The following is a 26,653-nucleotide window of genomic DNA, read 5'->3' as shown; positions in this document are numbered from 1 at the left end:
AAAAGATACTGATTTTCATTTCAGTGATAAATGAATAGATTGTGTAGGGCAGGGAATAGTGTACCTGCTGCAAAACATCATGCTGCACCATATGATAGAGGGCCAGACGAGATCTTTTTCAAGAGTTACCTCTTGACCTTTCAGAACCTTTTTTGCCAGTGGCTTCAACACCACAGTTTGTAAAGCAACGTCTATCTGCAAAGGGGTTGGAGAGCATATCAGTGATTTCCCCATGTCCATCGTCTAGCCAAACCCACTGACTGTGTATGAATCACTCAGGTGACCGCATCTCTTATTCTACCAGTGTAGAATTCATTCCCAGAGTAGGAAGAGAACTAACAGCCATGCTTTGATGCAGCAGGCAGAGGGCAGCTGCAGAGGATCACAACACAAGATGGTCATGGGGCATACCTGGACACTTTCAAATCTGTAGAGAGAGCAGGCAGCTTCACTGCATTTTCCATGGCTCATATGGCTCACCTTATCTTGCACTGGTCGCCTTTCTGATCCACTGTATGATACACTAGTCTTCCCCCCCACGGTGCCCTCTGAAAAGTAAACAGCACAAAGTGGTTGCAGAATGCACTGCAGAGAGAAGCAGGACTGTGCACACACCAGGACAAACTGGTGTGTGTATATTCCCTATGGCCCCATGGCCTTGTGCAGCACACGCTAAAGCCCACACTAAGGTGTTAAAACAATTTTTTTCATTGCTGCCTTGTCCCATTCTCTTCCTTGACTTCGGCCACGTCCTCTTCCTCTACATTGTTCCAGGAGCTTGTTTGACCCCATTCAGACCCCTAAATGGGCAAAATCTATGCACTTTTCTCGTTCTGAGCTAGTTTCAGGTTGAGGACTCAGGCCATGCATACTAGCTTTATTGGTCAAATGGTAATGGAGGCACAGACTGACGACTGTCCATACTACAGCTATGCTGCCAGATCTCTGACTGTAATATACACGTACAAAGACAAAGGGTTTTGCCCCCTGGAAAGTGGACCAATAAATGTGGACCACACCCTAAATCAGCCTGCACATAGAACACTTCATTACAGAGACAGAAGCAAGATTAAGTCACAGAAAATCGCTTGACAAGGGCCAGCTCTTGTCTTTTGTATTCCTGCTTCAAGCTGTCATAACTGGGCCATGGCTTCTGGCCACATCATTACACGAGTTCCCTGGGCTGACAGTTCTGATGCCACTTATGTTGCTGGCTGCTTCTGCTTGTCCCCAGAGCAGTGCTGCACTTCCCACGCGGGTCTCTGCTGAGTTCTCTGCCACATCAGCAGGGTCAATGAGGGTGCCACTTGAAGAATGATGGCAAGAATCAGTGCTAGTTTAGCCTGTGTGGGAGGTGTAAGCACAAGGTCATTTGATCTAGAGGGGGGCAGAGGAACACTCTCAAGCTCTCTCGAGGAATTAGAGAGGCTGTATTTAAAACTCTTCTGAGGTTTGTTCCTCTACCCTTACTGCATCAGGTGCTGTTTCATAACAGAGATCATTCCTCATCTTTTCTTGTACCTTTACAGTTTATAAGGCATATGTTACCCTTCTTACTCCTAGGTCAGGAAGTCTGCCACAAATTGTCTGTCTGTCTAGGCATTTAGATTTGTTTGTTGCCTTAATACATGCAGCAGGGGAAAGTTCTAGGCCCCACTTAAAGAGATTCCCTGATACCTCTAACATATAAGCATTAAGGTTTCAAGCTTTGGGACTTTTTTATTTAGTATTCCAGCTCTGGAGCCGAACACTAAAGATACAGGAGTGCTAAGCATCTGATTTCAAGCAACAAAGTTTTGTGTACCTGTGTTATTATTGTAATTTAATATTTTGTCCTTAAAATATTAAATATCATTTTGGGGCACCACCCAAACAAAAATTACTGGGTTTAAAATTAGCTCCAGAATTTTATCCTGTAAATCCACCTCATTATAGCTTTTTTCCCCCTAGAGTTTGCTTTTAGGGTCCATAAAAGTTTACTTTTGGGATCCATTAATAATTCGGAACCTTAAAATCATTCATCAAGCCTCAGAAAGCCGGACAGCATCCAACCAAATTATTGTTTTGATTTATCCTAAGTTTAAGCCAGTCCCATATACATGTATGTAATCCTGCATGGGAGCTACTGGTTCATTCTTTCTTGTTCTGCAGAGTTGGTAGCCTGGGATGCAGTTTGACACCTCACCAGAATCCACTGTTCTTATACCTCTCCCTAAATTCCCCTCTAACCTCAGTACCATTCTCAGCCTGAGGCACATGTCAAACAAAAGGTTTATGCCGAGTTACTGCAAGGTGAATTCTTTGATTGCAGGACAGAAATATGTAAAGCACTGTGAGGTCCCCTTGCCGGCTGCTGCTGAAGGCACTCACACTGCATACCTGGGCACTCTTGGATCACTGGATCTGAAAGACCAATGTTGTTACTGCATTGGAAGGGACACCTTTAAGCCATACAGTACTTTGGAAATGGCACTTACAAATCCTGGGTGTCCTACTGTTCCTAATACCACTTTTGAAATTCCATATTCTGCCTTTATTCCCCCATATGCGTAACCAACTGTTGTTCTACTTTTGCACAAATTAAATTGAAATCAGTAATGCTATAACAATGCTTAGAGATAATTCTCTTACTGGGACTCATCATGCAAGGTGTTTGTAGCTTCACCTCTAAGCAAGGCAGTACTTGCAAGAAATTCATATATTGTCTGAGTATCATAGCAGATTCAGACTTTGTGAGGTATTAGTGGTGTGTTACTGCTACTTATCCTAATTTAAGAATAAAATCTGCTTTTTAAAAGAAAGAAAAGAAAAACTGAAAACTGTCATTACCTGCTTTAGTAAGGTAATTTACTACTTACTTACTTTTACTAAATTACAAAAAGTAATTTACTTACTTTTAGTAAGCTAAAAGGCTTTAGTAATACTAATTTTAAGACTTTTCCCAACACAACTCCGAACAGCTTAAAAAAATACAAGACTTTCCCACCACAAACCCAAGCCTTCTGCCTTCCATCAGTTCTGCTGTCTTTCAGAATCAGGTGCCAAGAATTCAGATTTCTATTAATAAGTAGGTCACTAAGAATTCTGGCTGCAGCAAATGATGATTGATTCAAGTTCAGTTTTGTGTTTGCATTTCACTGACACCATTTCCAAGCTGGCATCCTCCTTTGAGTTATCACTTCTATTATCACTTAAGAACTATGCTAAGCTGGATCTTCTGAAAGGATTATGAGTTGGATTCATTCGCTGCTGTAATGAGTACATTTGCCTAATTGTCACCTAATCACATCTCAGTCCAGGCTAGATTCCAGAATTATAGTGTAGTTCCAGCTACACTACAAGAAGGTAAACTCTGCTCTGTACCTTAACTTACATAAGCATGGGCATGATCCTGGGCATTCCCATCCCTCTTTAACTGAAGGACTGGACCATAATAGTGAAATCCCTTTTAGTTTGCAGTCAACAAGAACAGAAGCAAAACTGTGCCTGAAGGGAACAGACAGAGCAGTTCTGCTTTAGACACTGGTAGGGATCTACAGTGTCCACAGCCTTCAGTCTTACCTGTATTTTAAACATGACATTGCTCTGGGTTTAACTTTACACACTTTACACAAATGACAGCCAAAGCACAAAGAAGTTAAGAAACATGCCAAAAACAGTAACAAAGGATTTGTAGTAGGGCAGGGGTTTCAGCATTGCTTACCAGATAGCGGTCTGCCCACAGAGCTGTACTTCTCATACTCTGAGATAACCACCAAGTGACTAGCTGAAGGTCAGTTCTTACAGGAGATACCTTTTCCTTCTCCTTATTAATGCATTCCTAGGTGGTTGGCTTATTCTGTCCCTGATTTGTGAGAGGAGTAAGTCTTACAGAGGGTTCAGAGTGAAATCAGAGGGTCGTATTCTGCTCAAAGATCACAAATATAAAGTGACTCCACTACAGTCAGAGTGAATTCCTGTTTTACACCACTGTATCCAAAGTCAGACTGTAGCTAAGATAAGTTATTTTATAGAGGAGAATAGGGCAAAATTGTTGAGTGGTTTCATTGTCAGAGGCCATTTGTGCTCTGACTAGGGGTTGCTCAGCAAATCACTTGAAACCCATCCTGAAAATTAGTGGATATTTTCCTTGTTATCTTCTGTCCCTTGGCAGATGTGCAGTATGGAAAGTTTCAACATGATGCATGGTCTGGGAAGGAAGAAGAGTTTCACAGCACAAAATGGAGACTTTTGTCACTGCCAAGCATTTGAGTCTTCATTTTGCCTCTCTCAGTTCAGGTTTCCAAGCATTGCAAGGATTCAACGTAGCAAAAGGTTACCAGAGATGGGGAACAGGGTGCTGGAGAACAACAGGACTGTGATTTAGCAAGGGAAAGAAGAAAGAGAGAAGCATAAGAGCCGTGCTGATGCCTTAAGGAAAACCTCTGCTGGTGCTGTTGGATAGAAAAGTTCTGGGTGCCTGTGAAGCTAATGAATTAATGACAGTAAAACCTGTGTGGTGGCTGACATGCAATGTAAATAATGTACTCAAAGGAGTCTATAAAGGGCAGAGCTGCCTTTAATACACTATTATGTATTATCAGCCACCCCATTGTACCTTCTGGCATGGTGGGGCATTGGGTGTGGTGCGGCCAAGCGTCAGCCCTTGCTAGTTCGTTGCCAGGTCATCTCTGTGGAGGAAGTGACCCTGTTTACAGGAAATACAGGACAAGGGCTGGAGAGCCAGGCTGAGCACAAGCTGAGGCCACCACAGCTTACTGCCTCTCCAGCGTGCCTGGGAGAGCAGGGAGGGGGCGTGCCATTTGTCTGTGGCCCAAGGACGCCTTGTTTTGTTTTCAGGCGTGTCTAGCTTTTACTGTTGCTTTGTTTTTTCTAGTGGTTTAAAGCTGCTGGATCAGGGAGGGGAATGGTGCTCACAGACAGCTGTGCACCCTGGGGTACATGTGGCTGAGCCTGAAACGTGGATTGTTTGTGCAGGTTTATGCAGGTACCTCAAAGCAAGAGCAGCCCATCCATCCCAGCACATCTCGGACATGGTTAGTGAAACCTCACTGTCAGGCTTTCTCTTATCCCTCCTCTACTTCTACTGCCCCAGGCTGGGGCCAGAGGACATTCCCTGAGATGGAGCCCAAACCCTCACTGCTTGCACTCCCTTCCAGAACTAGACCCTCACCAGCACCATTGTTCTATGAGACTCAAAACATTTTGGGACTTCTCTTTAAACACAAGCCAGCAGGACTGCTGGCTTACTATAAATGAAGCCCATGCAACAGTTCAGCAATATTGCAAGTTCTGCTACTTTATGAACCTTTAATAACACCATTCATAATGATTATCAGACTAATATACTGAGACATTCTTCCCAAATTATAATATGTTCTTACATTAACATAATACAGTTATTTATCAGAGAGAGAGAGAGAAAAAAGGGAGGAGGGAGGGACTTAATTTCATGTCTGCTGGGGCAAACAATTACAACCTGCAAAAAGGCTGTGCGAGTAAGGAGAGAAACTGGCTAAACTATTAATAAGCCTCCTGAGCTGTTCCTGTATCTGCCTTGCTCTTGCTTCCACTTACGCTACAGCCCCTTTGTTGTAGTAGCTAGGCAGGCTTTTGGAAGTGCCATGATGCCACCCACACTGAAAAACTGCAGACATTTAAAATAAACAAGAGGAGACAATGGTGAGGAAGAGTGCTGCTGCTTGGCCCTTCACCCAGCCATGGCACATGCACCAGGCAGAGCAAGAGCTCCTTGACTCTGTGCATGAGGGAAAAGCCGGCAGCATAAAATAAAGGCTGGTAGCTGCACCTGCATGGGAGATGCAGAGCCCCGTTTGCAGCCTGGAAGTGAATGCAGATATGTAGGGAGTTACCTTTCCAAAAGGAAATGTGAGTCTCATCAGTGGCCTTGGGAGTGTCTTTCTTCACTGCCTTCCCACTACATTAACCCATCTTTGCCTAGCCTTCTGCCACTCTAGCATTGGCTTTGAAGCTTTGGATTTGTTCACATCTGGGATCTCCAAGTGGGAGATCAAAGAAAAATAAAGAGATGAGGCAGAGCTGTGAAAGCAAATTAATAATGTTTCCGAGGAAATGAGAATTAAAGAAATCATATACACCGAGTAAGCCAGGCCCATGTTACAGATAGACCTGGTTGGCCAAGTTGTCTACTGGAACACACAGAGATGTCAGATTTTGTTTCTCAAGACAACAGACTTGCCCTGCTGGCTAAATGCTGGAACCTGCCCCTGGAAATGTAAAAGACTTGGGGCCACTGTGGTGTGTAAGCTGTATATAAGCTCCCAGAATGATACTGTGGTCAAAAATACTAATCTCATCCTTGAGTGTAAAACCTCAGTAAAGTCAGGTAGGAATAGATGGGTGTTGCCACTGGTATACTTGGCACTTCTTTTGCCAGTGCTGGAATATTGAGTCTCATTTTGCAGTACCAAGAACAGTACTAAAACTGACTGGTAGTAAAAACTGGTGCTAAAATGGCTAGTAAATTGGATAATGTTAATGGGTAATTGCATAAAGTTCAGAGACTTTAGAATTATTAAATTATAGGAGGCATGACACAGTAAGATGCCAAGATCTTCACCTATTTCATATAAAAGACAAAATGAAGGGACAACGTGAATACAGCCTGTGAGTACCTGCATAGTAACAAAATTTGGAAGACTACCTCCAATTCAGCAGACAAAGGTTTAACAAGATCCAGTATCTGGAATTTGTAGCTAGACATATTCAGATCAGCAATAAGAGACACCTTTTTAAGGTAAAGGGCAGGCACCATCTTGAGAACCTACCTCTAGTTATGTTTTGTGGAGGTTTTGATATCACTGTCAATTTTAATTTTTAAAAAAAGGATTATTTTTTTAAAAGAAAATGCTAGGAAGCCACTGGCCTGTATTATGCACCAGATCCAGTACTCTTATTGCATGGTTTTCTGTGCGTTTCTGGAGCTGAATTCAGATTCCCTTTAAACAACTCAAGGATTCTGGGATCTGAATTGTGCTTTAATTGATGCTATGAGTATTATAATTATACTTTTTTCATCCTTTTGACATTTTCCCACAAAACCTATTGTGACAATATCTAACTTCCACTTTTGATGAGCACTGAGATGTTATTATGATTTTGTTACATCCCTCCTGAGAGGCTGACTAGGGAAGAACAAAGCAGTTCTGGTTGTAACTAAGTATGAATTTTTTGCTCCAGACTGAGCCACAACATTGATCCTTTGGGGAAGCTTGAACAAGTTCAGTTAACTTCCCACTGCTCCTTTCAGATCCTTCTACTTGCCTAAATGGTTGCTGTTGAACCTGGCCGCAAAAAAACAAAGCTTGAGAAATCTTGCTTTCCAAGCATAGCAGGTCTGCAGGGATTCCCTGCCCCTTAACTAGTTACCTCTGGGCAATGTATGGATTTGCTATGCCTGAGCAATAGCAAGTGTCTGGGAATGACATCAGTGAGCGAGTCTGTTATTTCTCTCTGCAGTGCCTACACTGAGCCCTACAAAGTGTGCCCAGTCTCTGTGATGCCGATGGAGGTCGTCACATCTGATGAGGAACAGAAGAGTTCAGAAGATGAGGAGAGCAGCCTGGGTGATCCTAGCCTCATCAGCAAGGTAAAAGAGCTGAAAATGGGGAATGTGTGAAACCCAGAGAGGGAGAAACAATTTGCAGAAGAGCTTAGATTCTCAAGTCTCTCTGCTCTTTGCCTGGTGCTCATTTAGAAATGTCAGAGTCATCAATCCTTTACTCCCCCACTGCACTAGCAACAGTTTACTCCTATAGCATGTGGCAAAGCCATAGAACTGCAGTCCTAACTTGGACAGTTGAGGCAACATAGCCAGTAGGAAAAGCCTGACTTGAATGTCAGGAAAAATGTCTTACTTAGAAGGATTTAGCTGCAATCTTGAGAACTTTAAAACCACATTGAATAAAGCAATGACAAATGCATTATTGGGACCAGTTCTGCATTGGCTGGGAGATGGAGTAAATCATCTAATAGATCTCTGCCATCTCAAAATTCTCTCATCATGGGAAAATGCACTCATGTTTGGGTTTATTTTACTGACTTCTATTGAATAAAACAGCTCTTAAATTATGGAGAAGACCATGGAAATGTGACCCCAGCTTAAGAGCATACAAGGCTGTTTTAACCTCCAGCAAGCTGACTAACAGTGCAGTTGGTAAAGAAATAGCATTGAGCAGTTTTAGGCACAATTTTATCTTTTTTTTATTCACAGAAATTTTGTGTGTGTGTGTTCTTAAAACCTAATATGAGCCTAACAATCTAACGTGTCTCTGAGTACAAGCACCCACTGCACAGCTCATTTGGTATGCATGCAACAAATGGGTATGTTCTGAAGACTTCAAATTTGAGCCCAAGGAACTAAGGCTGCACAGGAAAACAGCAAATCTTAATTTCCTACACCTCTCTGCCATCCATTTTGGCCTGGTCTCTCAGTGTCAGCACAGCTATGTGGCTTCCTGATTGTAGATGACTTCTGTCTGGTCATGGGCATGTGTCAGAGCCTGCAAAAGTCTGTGCAAGACGCCCCTCCAAAACAAAATGATGACTGACTAAGGGTCAACTCTGTTGAGGAGAAGCACAAGTGTATTGATTCTAGGAAGATCAGATCTCTTCAGGCATTTACAGAACGTGAAGCTTTGCTTAGGGGCAGCTACAGAGAGAGGGGAGCAGGATTTTTCCCCTTACTGGGACACTGTTTCTTGAGAAACAGAAAAAGAAACTGCAAGCGGAATGACAGTGAAGGGCAAGTGAAACTGCTGTTGCTCTAATCTCTGAGGGACAACAGCTTCCTTTGATTTCCCTGTATGCTGTATCACTTCTATGTCTAGCCTGCAGGGTGCTGAGCTGCCTCTGGTACCAGTGGAAAAGTCTGTGGTTTCATCTCCTTGCTGACATGAAACAAATGAAACTGTTGCAAGCAAGCTTATCTTTTTTCCTCTGAGATTCATGTAATTGTTTTGGTTGGTTGTTTTCACACTGCTTTGGAAAGGGAAAAGTCTTTAAATTTCTGACATTCCTTGTTAAATGAAAAATATTTTTCTTTTCGGTTCTATTAGTTAGCTGACAAACCACGAGCATTTACAGAGCATACACTACTGTGTTATCTAAACTGGTCGGGCTTCTCAGCATCTCTTAGTTGTGATGCCAGTGGAGAAGTGACATCAAAATTGTGACTTAAGTTCATAAGGGGAATGCACGCAGTCACTATGCACTTGGAAGAAAATTCAAGGCTGCTAAAACCAGTTTTATTGTCATTTTTGTAGGATTTTACTCAAGACACTAGGAAATGATGGTTTTCTAAATATTTCCCTTATTGCGTCTCGTACATTTTAATCTGTTGTGCTGGGGTAACCACGCTGTATAGCTGTCATAGAAAGTGGCAGCATTTGGAGAACAAGCATGTGCTTCACAGTTTAACTGGAGGTATGTATCCCTCCCACTCTTCAGATGAATACAAACTAAATGTCTGCATGTGCCTGACAGAGAACAGGTCTGGTTGGTTAGCACACAGGACTAGACTTCCACCTGCTCCTGGGGAAGCTGTCTTAAAAGATGTCCATCTGAGTACAGGCCATATTCCCAAGATGGCTGATGAATTAGTGCATGTGGCTATTTACCCTGCCAAGAAGGCCAGGAAAGTAGACATAATCTGATCTGCCGGTTATAATTCCAGCTGTAGGAAGATTAACCACTCTGCAATCTACTGGGCTCTGGCTACAGACTTAAAGAAAGGTTGAAGCAGCACTAATTTCATTCCTGGATAAGCCATTTGCTTAGTGAGCCAAGTCAGGGGACGTGCTTGTATGTGGGACCAAGAAAGGATGCAGAGATGGAACGTGGCACTGAGACACCTTTGAACATCTTTGTTCTTCTAGCTTCTCTAGGGAATGCATCAGTTTGGACAGATTAAGGGGAACCTGGGAACCATCCTGTCAAACCCCGTGTGTCCCAGCTGTCCCCAGTCTGTTAAAGCTGATACCTGATCTGGTGTATTGGGTTTTGGTAGTGGGGAGGCAGGGCATAGCGGTGGCTTCTGAGGCAGTCAGAGGCCACCTAGCATTAGGACTCTTTTGCCACTCTATAACAGCCTGTGTGAAGCAATAATCCAAAGATGCCCAGGGAAGACCCAGTTTCCTAGGAAAAACAGTCAGTGCAAGGTTCTGACATGAAGGATACAATATATTTAATTTGTCTTTCACCCATGCCAGCCACAGAATAATAGTGATATGCGAATCTTCCAAGGTCTCATGCAGGCCATGCTGCAGATTCTTTGTCAGAGACAAGAGGTTCCAATTCACTGTAATTAAAAGTGAAAGGGATAAATTCCATCTGTCCACAGCTCTTGTCTCAGAAAGCACTGGTATCTTCACAGAGGGCTGGCAGAGGACTGTTTTTCCTACTCCATTGCTCCTGCCTCTTTTTATCGTCTTCTCATGCAAATCTTCTGGGTGCCAAGGCATCATTAACTGTCCTATGAAAACCTGTCTCTATCATGACAAAGCACAAAGAACTGTCTAGCTCCCCAACAAAGTGCTGTATCCCTTGGAGCAAAATCTTCAGGACAAGACAGAGTGGCTGTACATGAAAGACTTCAGAAGCACTGTCACCTGGGGAGAACTGGCAGAGACGTGTTGGTCTGGATGCCAAAAATAGTACCATGGATTTTGAAATGAGCTAATCTTGTTAAAATAACTGCTTGGGTTTGGCCTACTAAGAGATTAATTTGGATTTTAAAAACACATATGCACACACAAAAAAAGAACCTTCCGGGATATGTTGGTTTTTCTCCTCCTCAAGGACACTTAGTTTAATAAAGGCATGAAACAGCTTAGATGATAAAATCTCCTCCCTGTGTTCAGACATAGGATTTTCATTTGCATTGAGCTGGATACTACATGACGCCTTTCACTGTCATAAATGAATTCCTGTACCAAAATGCAAGCACCATGCTTTGGTTTTTCTCAACCTGCTTTCCCCTACCGTGCTTGCTGGAGAATCACAAGACTTCCAGTTTGCAGCATAATTTTTTCCTCTGACGTTTCTTTTTAAGGTTTATTTTTATAAGTAAATATCATTTTAAAAATTAGTTTTGTACACACATTTTCTGGTATTGTTTCAACAGCTCATCTCCTTTGAATCCCTGCTCTCCTGGGGACCAGATTCACACCAGTGTGGAGAAGTTTATAGGGCCTGCTGGAACAGGCCAGCAAACGATTCGAATGATGAATAATATATGTTGAGTTATTTTTTACATTATCAGCTTTATTTTAAAAAGCAAACAAAGAGGGTCTTTCAACTCTGTTGTGTTACAGGAATTTTTATTACTAAAAACCTATTTGGAATGGGGTAGTATAAAAACGTAAAAAGGAGAGGGGTTTCAAATTTTTGCTTTTACTCCACTGGGAGCACCTCAGACCCTGAGAAGCTGAGGATTTGTCATCAGAAGTCACCTGGCAGTTTTGATTCTTCGGTGTGAGACTAACAGTGAAAATTCATTCTTTCTGGTTAAATAAGCACTTTCTTTCCTTCTCTTCAGTCTGATGGCATATGATAACAACCTAGAGAACTCAGAGGCACAGAAGTTTTCTTAACCTTTGTGATTCTACTTGGTTGTACTGTAAGAAGCGATGCCCTTCACTTACACTACAGATGGAGATTCACTCTTTTTTTCCCTCTTGTTAAGTTAATTTAGAAGAGCTCCTGGGCTATCTTTCATTCATGTGTCTTTTATATATGTTCATTTAATTAAATCCCTCCCAATTTATCAGAAGGTGACACATGGCTTTTCTGTACTGGGCTCTCAAGGTTATATGAGCTGCCTACAGAAAAAAAAAAATCTGAATTAGGGATTCAATTTAGGAACAAAAAACTTGTATCAAATAAAATAAGGACTTTATCTTCTACCTCTGAACCTTCACTCACTAGACAAATTCTCAAAGTCCAGGATGTAGAACCCCAGATTTTTCCTCTTTTTCCTCTCATCATTTAGCTGGATTCAAACCTGAACTTCTCAATTATTTTTTACTGCTAAAAACAGATAAATCCATTTGGGACCCACTTAGCTAATGAGCATTAAAGGAATTAAAGGGGAAATGAGATTAATAGTTCAGATTTGACTAGACACTAAGTTCAGACTGAGTTCCCTTTGGCAGAACTTAGTTTTTGCAGCAGTCTCAGAATTGTGTCTTAAAAATAAGATCAGAAATAGAGACAATTTAATCTTGAAAGTCTACTTTTGAAAAGCTCTGCTACGTGGTTTGAAATAGACTAAAATCAACACATGCTGGTAGGTTTCACCTGTTGCTGGTTATGATCTGAGATTTTTAGTTCCCTCAGTAATTTAAGGAAGATGCTGCATATGCTGCATCATCAGCTACCCCCTCCATAGTCTGCACCTCTCACTTTAGTGTCAGAATCTTCAAGCAAGAGTCTTCAGACAGTTCCTTTCTTGTAGGTACTTCTAAAGACTGAATCTTCTGGCCAGTTTTGTCACTAACCTCCTACAACCTCCAATTGTTATTAAACTGAAGGGAGCCCCAAGACAATTCTTTTACCACACCTAACCCTCCATCTGGCTGAAGATAAACCAGCTAGGAGGAGTGATTTTTATGCTGGATCCAGAGAAGAGAAAAAAACATCTGATGGAGATTAGAGAACAAACTTCCAGGCAAGGCAGAAAGCTAGGTGCTAGCCTTTAGGTTCACTGTGGAAACATCAAGCCTTTCAAGGGATTCATTCATTCCGTGATAGTATCAGGAATGCATCTGCCTTCGTACCACTATAGTAACAGCTCTACTTGGGGAAGTAAGTTAGGCAAACACCTGTGGGACAAACCAGGGAGATGCAGCAGAGGCCTCACAGTGGTGTGAAAATTTTCTAAAGAAATACATGGAGATGAAGCACAGGTGTTGGGTTCTGTGGGGATAAGTAAAGGGCAAGAACCAATCTGCCAATTTAAGAATTCATTTTTCTGGCATCCTGCTGAGAGCCATGCAGAGGGTCCTGTAACAACACTATAGAATGTGTTGCTTTGGACTGGGCTGCAAGAGCCATTTCCATCCCGCTGCTTGATCCAGACTGTATCATACACATGCTAAAGTTATGCTGATCAAACAAAGTAACAGGCTTAAAAATAACCCCAGTAGTCAATGGAAAGCATTTAGACTGCCATCAGTTGCACAGTTTGCACCACAAGTGATGAGGCTGAGTCTTCCTTTACAGTTTGCCTTTGGAAGAGAAAGCAGCGGCTGGGTAAACAGGGTGCTAGGAATATTGTAGCAACATCAGCTATTTTAAGAACTCTTGTTATAATCAGGAATGACATACAGCAAACCCTACATTAAGCCACTAGGCAAAGGAACAATTAAAAACACTCTCTTAAACGGGTCTGTAAACACAGAAGGGAGTTGATGTAATCAAGAACTGAAGGGAATCTCAGAAGAATAATAAGAAAATAATGTGATTAATCTGGGTGAATACCTATAAGAATTATAGTCTATAAAGCACTCTGAAAATAAATTAATACAAATCCTAGGACAAGTAATAAAGCCATAGCTGGAACATAAAGACATTTCTTTCATGCAGAACACAGACCTGTCTGCCAGTTAACTGTATGGGAAATCTAATAGTAAACCTATCTGTATGCAAATACTGTTGAGTTTAGTTTAAAACCAGCAATGTATTACAAGGAACTGTATGCAGCAGCATAGGAGAGATGTGATCTTACCCTTGTGGCAAAATGTGAAAGCCTGTAATGCAGTGAATAGCATGTAACCACAGCAAAATGGTGTAAAAGAAAGGGAATTCAGACCAGATGTAGCTGGATTTTATGCCAGTGAAAACCCAAAGCATTCTGGCTAGTCATTTAGGTGTAATACATCTAATCTTAGCCAGACTGGAGGGGTGCTCATTACCATTACATGGTGGTGTGCTCTGGGGCGGGGCACAAAGGGGAGCTTCATACAGAAAACATCCCTAATGCTGTACTTGTGAGGAGGCAGCACTGGAGGTAAGATGCTCCACCTTTCTCCCAGGTATCAAAACAAAAGGCAGTGGACAAAAAGGGAGGCAGCAACCCAGTAGGGCAGATGGAGGGGACCTGCACCTCACACAAACGGAACACTAAACTTAGCCACAAAGGTCTCACAACAAGCAGGGCAGCTACTGTCTCATGGCAGCAGTACATAAAACTGCCTTTGCTGCTCCTTATCCATTCCCACTGGGTGGGCTTGGTTTCCAGATATCATTAATCATTCAGTTTTGCAAACCTTTAACCTTCACACATTCAAACACACACACACATGCCCACACATACACAAAACTGAAACATGCTCGAGTTGAGAATGACAGATTTGTGTGCCTTGAGGAAGCACCCAATTCAGATGCCCTTCAAGGGACAGCTCTTTACATAATTACACAGATTCCCCAGGAGAGCTGCAATCTAGCTCTTCAAGGAAGGGGCCTGTGAGACAGGAGATGTGGACTGCTTTTCCTTCTCTCTCACTAATTCACAGAGCCAGCCTGAAAAAGTCACTTGTTCTTGTAATGCCTTGGTTTACTGTTGGCACCACTGTGACATCACTGTGAACTGCTGCACAGTTCATAATAATTACAAAAGGGGCATTATGATGTCACTCAGCTCAGAGGCTGAAGCTTGCAAACTGCTGTCAGCCTCTGACTGCGACAGTAGCGCTCTTGTTCTGGCTACTGTCCAGCGACAGTGCACCTACCCTGAGGAGTCTGTGAAATAAGACACACACAGAGGGAAACGCACGAGGAGATGCAGTTTGTCCACGTAAGCACGGCAACCCAGTGGCACACACAAGAACGGAGCTGCTGCTGTGTCTTGACTAGTCATCCTGCTTTTGAAACATGATGGGTTACTCCCTGAGGATTCCAGATGCGTGGCTTGCACAGTATTAATGCTGCAGTTTTAGTGAACTGTTCTGTGCTGCTCTTAGGCCATACAACCCCATTCCAGCCCCACGGAGGCAATTTGCCCCCAGCCTCCCAGTTTATTAAGCTGGGTCAGAAGACCAGTCTGGTTCTGATCAAGGTCCTGCAAACAGCTGGGTCAGCACAGCAGAGAGCTGGCACTGGGTTTGGAGGGGAGTGATTGGCACTGTCACCAAAGTACCATCTAATCAAAGCACTGCCTGTTAGAGCCCACATCAGATGCCTTGGCATTGCTCAGAACAAAGCCAGAGCATATAAATGACTCAGTGTGGAGACCTCATCCCTACATTAATGGGATCACTACCACACAGAGTAGGGAATCCTGCAACAGTTAAGTGCCACATTACCACACTCAGCATGGGCCATTAGCCACCTTTCTCCACTGTTCACTACTTGGCCCTTCTCTGCCGGAACGGTTGCTCTGTCAGAAGGCACAAAAGGGACATGAAACCTAAAGTTTCTCAGTTTGAACTACCTAAGACTAATACTTCAGCTGTGCTCACATGTGCGCTCTCTAAAGAGCTGCAGGCTTTTAGGTCTTTATTGTTCTAAACAAAAGTTTTATGGTGGTGATGTGCTTCACTATACACTGGGAAACATCAGCTGTTGGAGAAGGAGAAACTCTGAGCAAGTCACAAGTCATTTCTAGGTCTTAGTTTTCCATCAGTAAACTTGGTATCCATTTGGAGGAGGGCTGTAGGGCTTAGTTTGTTAGCCAATGGAGAGATGATTGCACAGTATCACCTTTACTTCACAAGGCATGCTGATCAGCTGAGCTGTAGCAACTGTACAAGCTCCTAGTTAAAGTGCTTTTGTGTTTGTGACCTTCCTGATACCAGCATATTTTTCAGAGTGGAGAGAACGGGGAGGTATTTCAGTTATATACTGCAATTTTATATTGTATATTGCAAGCATTTTGTGAAGCATTTGGTTTTGGAGAGAATGGGGCAATGAGGCTATGAGACAAGAAGACTCGGTGAAGCAGAAAGACAAGGGTCCCCACATGGCTGCATGGCCTCCATCTGCTAAGCAGATGCATGCAGTGAGGCCCAGAGTGCAGCTTCTGAAGTGGGAACTGGAAAGGAACCAAATTGCAGGGCTGGGCACAGGACTAGCTGCGCAGAGTAAAGATTACTAAAAAGGTGGGAGTGTGGCAGTGTTATAATAATCACTTGGACTTTGTTTCAGAAACTTGATGCTTGAGGAACCTGCACCCCCTCTATCCCCTATTCCCAGAAGTCTGTCTCTGGTCACTGTCAGAGTTCATTTCCTGGTTAAACAAACAATTAAATAACACAAGACAGGCAACGCCTAGAGACACTGTCTCAAACTTGCCCTAGACAGGCTATGTGACACTGCGGTCCCTGTGTTTTGTCTCTTGCCTAAGACATATTAATCGTAAGAGGAATTACAGAGTGTGACAATGTGTGCATGCAAAGGGAAAGTAGGCCTAGCTTGCTGGGGAAATGCACTGTGCTTCTTGGCACTGCGAAGCCAGGCTTGTCCAAAGCGGATGTGTTGGGCAGCCAGCATGGGGCCAGGTGACCCAGAAAGAAACACACCCCCTTTCATGTGCTCTGCTATGCCTGTGTAGAGAAAATGAGAGAGAATGCAAAACTCAGGGCCTCTAGTGTGTTCCTACAGCAGTTAGGACAACCAGGAAGAGGCACATCATGATTTTCAAGAGGTGTTCACAAAGTGGAATTAGGGGGAAAGGGGCAATCAAGTATTTGCTCCCAGCAGGAAAGTGAACCTAAGGAGAAAAAAAATTAAGATTTTTCTAGTGCACTCTATTAAACTGTAGTGTAGTTCTCCAAAAGTAAGTGATTCAAAGCATGCTCTTTGGCACCCATCTGCTAAAAGGAACAAAGCACTAGGGGACTTGCCCTCAGACTCCTGGTGCTGAAGGAGAGATGGATTAGACTTCTGAGACTGATAGTTCACTCTCGGTATTTCCTTTGCCTCTTGCAATCTTCAGTTGCCTCCCACTGAAAGTACACAGAAACAAACGAAAGATGAAAAAAACATCCCTGTGACACTGTTCATTTTCTGTACATGAAGCTTCATTCATTTAAGCCATCATTATCAGGGTTCAAGGACTCTTTCACTTGCATTCATTATTGATCAGATCATAATCCTCCTTGGGGTCCATCATCCCCAGGTTGAAAACTCACAGAGCAGCAAGGAATCTTTAGTCTCCTCACAGAAACAGAAGCCTTTCCTTTGCTCATGTGTGCAGTTAAAACTCACATCTATTTGCAACATGCTTTGACTGGCCCTTGGTTCCTCTGAAATAGGCAGTGGTGAAATCCCTTGATGGTGCTTGAATTCCTTGCTTTTGTAATGAATACCTGAAGTTATTAAAACCAGAAGAATCTTAAAAATACAACTTCTGTTCCATCACATATTCCTCTTTTAATTTACAGATATTTGGCAGTGAAATAGCTTTGATTATGTTTCTGTTGACCTTGCTACTGGGTTTTTTACACTCCAAGTATCCACATGACTGAATTTCAGCTCTCAGCACTTCCAGGAATGTTTCATTCTTTCCTATACTGTTTGCAGCTTACTGCAGGCAGAATGAACCAGAAACTTTGGGAGGGGAAGAAAATCCTGAAATCCAGAACTTGATCCCTCTGTAGATACAAAAGGTGGCACACTGTGATGATAGAATGGGACTTTGAGCAAATCAGATACTTCTATCAGGTGCCAGAACACCTGCATCCCAAGGGAATGCTAATGAGGAGGAGGGACAGAGAGTAAAAAGTCTATAATGCATTTAGCTTGAACTGGCTTAGGCATTTTTTACTGCTCAGATCTGCTATGTAAATCCCAATTGTGTAGCTTACCTATCAAGTGGGATCGGGGAAGTCAGCATTTGTGGGAAGCTGAATTTGGGTTTGGGGTCCTATCAATACATTTTATGAGGGGTCCCAATTAAGCTTCATGTTCCCTGACCTCTAGCAGCCCCCTCATGCAGAATTTGGGGAGGAAATATAGCCACAAACTTGCCACCTGACTGTTACATCAAGGGATTGCATCGTATCTCAGCAAGTCCCAGTCTCTCCTGAGTAGGCTTTCAGAAGCAGTATCTGTAAGCAGTGGGTTTCCAACATACCTAGTCTGGCAAAGTGTCGTGAAGTCTTGCTGCTGAACTCAGCTCCCCTGAGTCTACTTTAGGTCACTGTCGGCTGCTTTCCTTTACTACTACTAGACTATTGTTTTAGTTCCCTACTTCACCACTGCTAAGTCAAACTTTTTCCAGTAGATTCCTTTCAGTAAATATTTCCATGCTTTGGTCATTTCTTGCCATAAGGATGAGCAAAATGCCCTAATTAGCCACTCACACCTCAGAGCCATACACTTTCCTTCTTTCACAGTTTTCTGTGTCTTCCAAGATACCATCAGTTAAGTAGATGCCACTGAGATTTCAAGCTGGAGTACTGAACTGTTTGCTTTCTGGAGATATTTATGGCCATTTAGCTTAGACATTTTGTTTACCATGCAATAAAGCTCTCTGCTCCGTTTTCTTCCACAGGTTTCACAGCAGGCAGAACAGCTTGGGGTATCACTATTTGGTAAAGAACTCCCTTTTCCATGTAATTGAGAGTACGAAACACATGGTATGAGCCTAAACACCCAAGAAGCTAGCCTATTCAAAGCTAAGCACCTTCTGCTTCTCTGACAAATTTTGGACCTGTAAAACTCAACAGAAAATTTCTCTCTTTCTTCAATAAGAACAAGTTTTTCAAACTTGCCATCTCCTTAGCAGCTATTATATTGTACTATAGTATTAGTATTTGAATTGCAGAAACACCCTGTCATAGAAAGAACTCAGGATGCCAAACACTGAACAACAAAGAATAAAAGCCTGGTCACTATTTTTACTAAAGGAATATGTCAGTTCAAAGTGCTCTCTAACACAGCTTCTTTAAATGAGACATCTCTTAATTGTCTCTCTTTTTCGCTGTTGACAGAAAGAAGGCCAGTCCAGAGCTTACCTCATTGCCCAGGAGCTCATGTCTTCAGAAAAAGTGTGAGTTCACTGTTACAACCTGGCTGTTGCTCTCCTAAAACTGAAGCTATGCAATCCACCCTTCAGCATTGGTTTGATGGCAATTAATAAAAGTTTGTCTCTTTCCCCAGATATGTGGAGATGCTCCAGCTGTTACGTATGGTAAGGAAATAATTTTAATCACTCAAACCTAATTGCCGTTTTACTTAGCTGCAGTTTAGAAGACATAAAAGCACTGAAGGGACAGAGGTAAGTTTGAGGAGGAATGGCTTACTGTGAACCATTGCAAAGGAATATGCCTGCAACCAATTTGCTCTTGCTACAAGATCCTCACATCTAGCGTGTGTCATTCACAGGGAAAAGTGTTGGCCGACAGTGCTTGCTGGGGCTCTTGAGACTGGTGTAAGCTGCAGAACAAGCCTAGTGCAGAAAAGAAGATGGTGATAAACAGGAGTGAACCCTCTCTCTTCAAAGAGAGACAGACAGAAGTTTATTGTGCCTCTCAAGCGAGCTGCCAAAGCTTAAGAGCCTTGTCAGGCTTGGGCAGCAGAGGCAGGACAGCAGCCTTAAATGTGACAAACACCTTGCAGATGATTGCATTTCAACAAACCAGAAACTGCCAAGCTGGTCATCTGGGAATCAAACACTTTAAGGGACTTAGCTGCTTAGTTGGAGTCTACCAATATTTTGATAAATTGGTGATAGCTTGCCTAGCCATTTGCTTCATCTATCCTGGCGTTCCTCTGATTTCTGCACAGCCAGACACATTATTTGACACTAGTGAGACACAGTTGTAGTTATCCGTTGTTCCCTGGGGAAGCCAGGGTGGTTTTTTTTCACCTGTGGACTGTGGGCTACAGGGCTTCTGATCATTAAGAATGTCCACAGAACTCCTTACTGAAATTACGATTCTGAAAGTATCACCAAGGGAAAAAAAAAAGATAAAAGCCTCTGCCAGCTTCTAAATCAGAAGAGAAATACACACACAGGAAATTACCATGCACAGACAGTATTAGCCACGCTGCATCCTCATTAGATGCATCCAATTAAAACATTATTAATGTATTTAATTTTCCATTTCCAAATACATTTGTATTCTGGTACATTATGGACAGCATGCAAGTGCAGGGCTGAACTAGAATGCATATTCAGCGCACTGTTATTTAGTGGAGGTGTCTAGGAGAGGTCTCTCCTTTGCATTATATCTTAGCTTTTCCATATACCTCTAGGAGATAAAAGTGGATCACTAACATGGCTTGAAAAATCTTCAATGTATAGATCCAAATCTTGCAATGTACTTCAGTGCCTTTAGCCACAGCATGAACAGCTGCATGCTCTCATGGCTGCTGTAGCATCATGGTACTGTCAGGATGCCTTGCCTATGCTGTTGCTGTGTCAGGAAAGGAGTGTTTCAGGACTTTCCTAGTTCCTTGAGGACTTACTTTGCTCTCTTCTCCTTCCTCTGGTAAATCCCCGTGTAATGAATTTGGCTCTGACGCTATGTGTGTAAATGAGTAATTTATGCATTTTCACCATAATCCTATTTTCTGCCTGTAGAAATACTTTAGAAGGAACAGGAAATGTCATTTTTGTTCTCTTTTTAAAGTTAACAACTTTAACATGGGACAGGGATTCTGGTTTATATCTCTGCTAATTTTTTTTCGGTTTAGAAACACTTATGGATGCAAGTGCATGCTGCTTCCCTCTAGTTGGAGGGACTCCAAACTGTTGGTAATCCCCAATAAAAAGACTCTTCATAAAAAATAAAGCTCATAGATTAGTTAGGGGAAAACTGCTTGATTGCTAATTTTATCTGCTGCAGTGCTCCAGAGTTGGCTCAAAGATATAAGGGAATGAAAACAGAGCGTTTTCCTGGCTTGATTCAAAAATGTAGCTATTCCCTGCTCTCCTGTTGGGGAACTCAAGACAGTTTCTATGCAGAGTTGTTTATTACAGAGGATAAGTAACGTTACCTGGAGCTTGGCCTGCCAGTCCTGGAATTAAGGTTTTAGGGCATAAGAAAAATTGATTCTGTTTTAATCATACTTAATCATTAGGTTTGGATCACCTGGTTAATTTATCAAGAATAGCAGCAATAGCACCCTTACGACTGGGTGAGATCTTCTGTTTCTGTCAGTCATCAGTCTTAATTTGAAGCACTTGTTTGGTTTTTATATACGTTTCAGTCATGTAATGGAATATTCTACTGAATCCTATTTTGCTGGGATTTTGTTTCCCTGCCTGCCCATCCCACTGGAGTAGAGGGATCTTATGAGTGTTTTGCATATGCTCATTATTTCCTTAATTATGAAAGGTAGAGCACCCAAAGAAGGGTTAACATTTCAAATTAAAAAAGTAAAGTAAACCTTTGAATGAATGCATTAGTTTGCAAAGTGAAGCCACTTATAGGTTTTGACATGTTAGAATCACTGTAACCATGCACTCTTCACTTTCCCTGTCCCAGTTCCCATTGTATGAAGTTAGAAAGTTCAGAAAGACCAGCATCAATTTTAGAATGAGGTTTTGTGCAATTTTAATTAATGATTTTCTGCTGCAGTGGAAAAGTATCCTTCTTCAAAGTATCTATCATCAAATGCATACACTCCTTTAGGGGCTACTGGAGACTTTTTTCACGAGAGTTAACAAGCAAGTTTCTCAGATAAGACTTAATTGTTTCTATGAATTGGCTTTCTAAGCAGTGAGGATGTATGAATGGCACCTGGGTTAGAGACTGAGGGAGAAGAGAAGAACAGCCAGTCTGTTTTCACACTTGACAGCAAGTTCAGGCGCTCCTTAGTTTAGAAGAGATCAAAAATCTTTACGGGAGCAGGATCAGAGGGTTCATTTTTGTGTTTTATCAGGTGCCTACGGCCCTAGCGTAACCCATCTCTAGTGCTATAGGCTGATGTCTGCATGATAGCTACCTACTGCAGTGGCATTCTGAAATCAGCTGCAGGTTTCTCTGTTGCAGTCATGTTCAATCTAGAAAGCCACAATCCCAGCGCTGTAACCTTACCCACCCCATCTTTATGCCCAGTGTATTACTCCAGAAATCTAGAGAAACCATTACCAATTTAACAACATGTAAGTCCTTCAGACTACACGAGTAACTGAGGCTTTTCTATACTGTCATGGTGGAAAAAGTTACAATGAACTAATTACGCCATTTTGTGTATTTGAATAGCGTTAGGAATAGTCATATCAGTAAAAAATTGTGCTTTGCTGTGCGCTCACTGTTGACACAGGTCCCACTGGCAGGTGTCACAAGCAACCACCAGTGACCACAGAGTCACCAAAATGCCCTCAAGGTAAAACACCCCATTCATAGCCGGTTAGGACCACAGGCTTCCTCAACAGCGTTATCTCGGCCCAGGCAAACATTTCTCTCTGTTCCCCATCACCAGCTTTCTCAAGAAAACAGTTTCTAAATGCACATCTTGAGGTCTCAAGTCTCATCTTCTTATATAAACCCACATGTTGTTAAGAAAGGCAAGGAACTAAACCACACCCTAGCTGCTTTCAGAAAGGAAAAAATGGCTTTTCTGAAGCCTGCAGCAGGAGCAGTTTCCCATCTCATTTCCAGGCTTGGCTGAAGCTGCTATTCATTCAGCATAACAGAATCTGTTTGGCCTTTCAGTGGAGACTTTAATAAATTGATTGATTGCCAAAATGATGACATTTCCATACACCCACTCTGCTATTGAACTGAAAGAGTGGAAACATTGTGTTAGCTCACAAACTCCGTATCAGTTGGTGTGGTACTAATGATAATAATCTAAAGGGTTAGCTGTTATTTGCCCTGCTCAAAGGTAATGCAATTCTCTGGAGCAGGCAGTTAAGAACCCATTCTGGACTGAGCAGATGGGACTGGCAGGGTCTTGCAGTCCAGGTCCCTGATCTCCTGGTACTCACAATTTAGCTTTCCAAAGCTGATTAGTATTTCATTCAAGATTATTTAATCCTCAAACTTTGTCATTCTTTTCTCCTCTATTTCTTCCCCAGTAATGCAGGTTTTTTCTTAGCGCTTGCTCCTGAACACAAATGCTACAGGATGCTTTCTCAGCCTAATGTTTCACACATCACCTTCAAGGACCACGAGTCTGGTTTTTTGCTTCCCTTCAGACAGTCTTTCCTAGATGTACACAAATCAAATTTAGTGTCACTCAGACTGCCTCAGGATCCCAGGCTGCATGGGATCAAGCATTTGCTTGATAGTATACCATGTTCACGTTTATTGTGTCTTTGTTTTTTGTATGTAAATCACCTTTTTGTGCTTTGAAGTCATTATTACTTCCCTAAGAGGCATTTACTGAATTAGGGTACCTAAAAGGACAGTTCTGCACTGAAAAAACACCAGTCCAAACACCTCCCTGTTCAAAGAAAGTTGATCCTGTTTCCTGGTTTGCATTTTCCTCATGACAACGGGCCACAATTCTTAGAATCACCTATACCCAGATTATGCTTCCTCAGCATTTGAAGATATGGATATGAGTATCATATTAATAGATATAACATGCTGATTCTCCAGCCCCTGGAGCAGTTTGGGATCCAAACCTGCACGGGGCATTCCAAGGCTTCTGACTGCAAAATAAATCTTAGGAAATAAAAAAGAAAAAAATCAACTTAGTGCTCAAGTCACTAACTCAAAGGTACCTAAATGCAGATTATCATGAAGCCAAGCTCATTGGTTGAACTGTACTTTCAGAATTCTTGTGGGCAGCATGTTCTCAAGAACAAAAAATAAACATCTGATTTGGGAGCCACTATTACATGTTAGACAAAACAGAACTCCATCTTTCTAATTATTTACACTTCCAGTGAATGACTGTCCTCAGCCTTTTTTACTACCATGAATTTCTTGGATGATATTCAAAGTTCTGCTGGACCAATCAAGTTATTACTTTCCTAATTAAATGCTTTAGTGAATGGAACGTGCTGGCTAAATGAAGAGCTAGCTGGCTGTTAGACCCTCTGAAGCTCTTATAAAAGCATAAAGATACGCTGTCACAAAAGAATAGCCTGCCCTCACTTACAGAGGCTGTTTTTTTTCCTAATTTATTTATTCATTGTTGTCTTCATCAGCAGTGGGAAAATAACTATATATCAGCCAGGGAGCTTCTGCAGTGGGAACATTGAGCCAAAATAGCTTTCAGATAATCTGTATATCTCTTAAAAGGAGAGGGAAGTCCCACTAGCACATTTGGCATCAGGACAATTCCCTGGTAATAAGCCCCACCAAGACAGTATTCGCAATGCATACTGTACAGCTTGCCAGTTCTCAAACTCATTTGCAGTGTTCTGGATGAATGTGTGTATTTGACTGCATGTGTGTGTTGAGGTCAGGTTTCCTGACCTAGATTGTACCCTGCAATGGCAGGATAAGAGATTAATTGTGCCTGCTGCAATAGTGTTTTCTGCTGCTCATCTGGCATTGTTTCTGCTGAGCTCAATAATGAGAAATTTGGGAAGATCACTGCTCAGTGCAGATCAAGGGTCGCTCCCTGTGCTACAGGAGATGTGCCACTTTTTAATTCAGGGGTGCTACTTTCACTTTCATCATTAGGAGAGAGGCTGCTCGCCGTAATGAAGATACCTCCAGGTACTACCCACGAGTCAGACTTGGCTCACAGCATCCTGTACAGTGTCTCATGCCTGCATTCACCTTTAATATGGAGACTCTCTTCTCTCCCTTTGAACTTTTGCCCTCCCTGCAGGTGTAATGCCTAGATGTCCAAAAGAGTAACATGCAGTATCTGTTGAATCCACCTTCATTTTAGAAGTGAAAGTGGTTGTAAAAGGCAGTACCATTTTATGCAATCAGAGTAGACTTCAGTTGTATTAAGTTTGGGCTGCAGTAAGATTTCCTGTTGACCTCCCTGTCCCACTCACAAAGGGTCAAATATGCTTCCTTCCTAATATTATCAGTTCATTAAAATATCAGCTTGATTTGGAAAGCAATTACAATTCTAGATATACATTGAAAATTATTTTTTAGATGCATGTATTTTCATTATTTATTGAAAAGTATAAAAGTCTGGATGCCAGGTGGGAGTTGTGGCATGAGCAAGGCAAATATGCTGTGTGCAGACAGGATTTCTGCAGCTGAAGTGCCAGTATCCCCACCAGAGGACAGAGGCAGAAAAATGGCCAAGGTTTTCCACTGATGCATCTGCTCTATACACTCTCTCTTCCCCCCCGCCAGCTCTGTTCCCTAATGGAAACTCGCACATCTGCCCAAACAGAATTCTCCTTGAAAACTGAAGAAATATCCTAGGTGAATTTATTCACCCATTAGTCCTTTCCTGTTCTTTAACACAGAGCAGCGGTGTAAGCAGGGAAGCTGATTCAGCCACAACAGCATCAGAGGTCAGACCTTTGGCTGGTATAAATTTATATAGTTTTTCTCTGGCAGGTGACTGCAAGAATGCAAGAACAGCAGATGCTGTTCAAAGCACTGCGTCAGCCTCCTTTTGAGTTAAGATTTCCTTTCCTTATTACCAACATCATGAAGATACTTCAGTTAATTTTCATAGGAAAAGTTATTTGTTCCATAGCTTAAATTTGTAGCTTCTTCCTCTCTTTAAGTTAATTTGGAGATCCATGTTGCAAATTTTAGCACACGACATGCAGATGTTGATGTTTTTCATGGCAAGCTGTTGGACCCAGTGAAATGATGGGAGAATATCATCCTTCATTTTTAAATATTATGTTTCCAGTTAAGAAACACTATAAAAATGAGATCAACTATATCCAGAAAAGCAAGGAAAAAAAAGGCATATAAAAAGATACTGAACTCACTGTATGCATAAGGATCTGATGGCTTGGTCAGGTGAAATGTTCAATATTGGGTTGACAGCATTGTGGAATTCAGCTGAAAATGTGTATAAACTAATGGATGGAAGAAAACATATGCTATGATCCCCTTGCTATACTGAGCACACTATCACTACTGATGGCATATCTTATAATTCCTAGAAAGCATAGTTTAGGAGTCAAGAAATTGTAATGATAATTTCAGAAAAGTGACTTCAGGTCTGTTTGCCTAATTTCTTAGGCAAAACAATTGTATTGTTGTTCACAGGATTTCTATGAAGGTATCTTGAAAGTGCTTGGAGAAGACGATGAAAATGAACAGGAAGAAGTTAAACTCAAGCAGGCCTTAAGTGAACTCCCCGAAATTTATGAATTACACCAAGACATCCTTCGAGAACTGGAAGAAAGAGTTCTTAAATGGTAAGTTTGGAATGGCATGGCTTGATGGCCTTAACATACTCTCCACAGCAGGTGGGTGAACTCATTAGTGTCCCCTTGACCCCACTAGCAGGGAGGCTGGGATTCCAGCAGAGATGAAAGGAGTAGAACCTGAACTACTTTGGCAGATTTTGCATACAGGCAGCAAGGAAGTAAATTAAGAGGTGGTCAGGCTGAGCAAACCAAATACTGAAATATTTGCGTAGTGCATAACCCATGACTCCGAAATGGCCCCATCAGTCAGTGTGAGGACAGCCTGCTTCATATGCATTATCCCCCGATGCCAGTTCATAGTCATCACCAAGCAGCTTCACACTTATGGCCTGAAGGTCACAGACTCATGCCATGGGAGGCAGGAACAGCAGACATCAGAACGGATCCTAAAGAAGA

The 26,653-nt window shown here is 42.1% G+C and overlaps 1 protein-coding gene across 1 annotated transcript in view; it reads left to right on the top strand.

Annotated features, from left to right (window-relative positions):
* The window catches only part of LOC104530762 (FYVE, RhoGEF and PH domain-containing protein 5), a gene marked incomplete at its 3' end in the record, with an annotated part of 40,922 nt that extends 14,677 nt beyond the window's left edge, over window positions 1–26,245 (top strand). Inside the window, exons 2-5 of the mRNA XM_010175449.2 lie at window positions 7,501–7,630; window positions 18,975–19,033; window positions 19,144–19,174; window positions 26,094–26,245. Coding sequence (XP_010173751.1) covers window positions 7,501–7,630; window positions 18,975–19,033; window positions 19,144–19,174; window positions 26,094–26,245 — 372 coding nt within the window. The remainder of the gene's footprint in view (window positions 1–7,500; window positions 7,631–18,974; window positions 19,034–19,143; window positions 19,175–26,093) is intronic.
* Window positions 26,246–26,653: the final 408 nt, after the last annotated feature.

Source organism: Antrostomus carolinensis, unplaced genomic scaffold (genome assembly GCF_000700745.2).
Source record: "Antrostomus carolinensis isolate BGI_N321 unplaced genomic scaffold, ASM70074v2 scaffold24449, whole genome shotgun sequence".
In the NCBI taxonomy this organism is placed as follows: domain Eukaryota; kingdom Metazoa; phylum Chordata; class Aves; order Caprimulgiformes; family Caprimulgidae; genus Antrostomus; species Antrostomus carolinensis.
The sequence above is the reverse complement of the archived record's forward strand: the minus strand, read 5'-3'. Positions and strand labels throughout refer to the sequence as shown.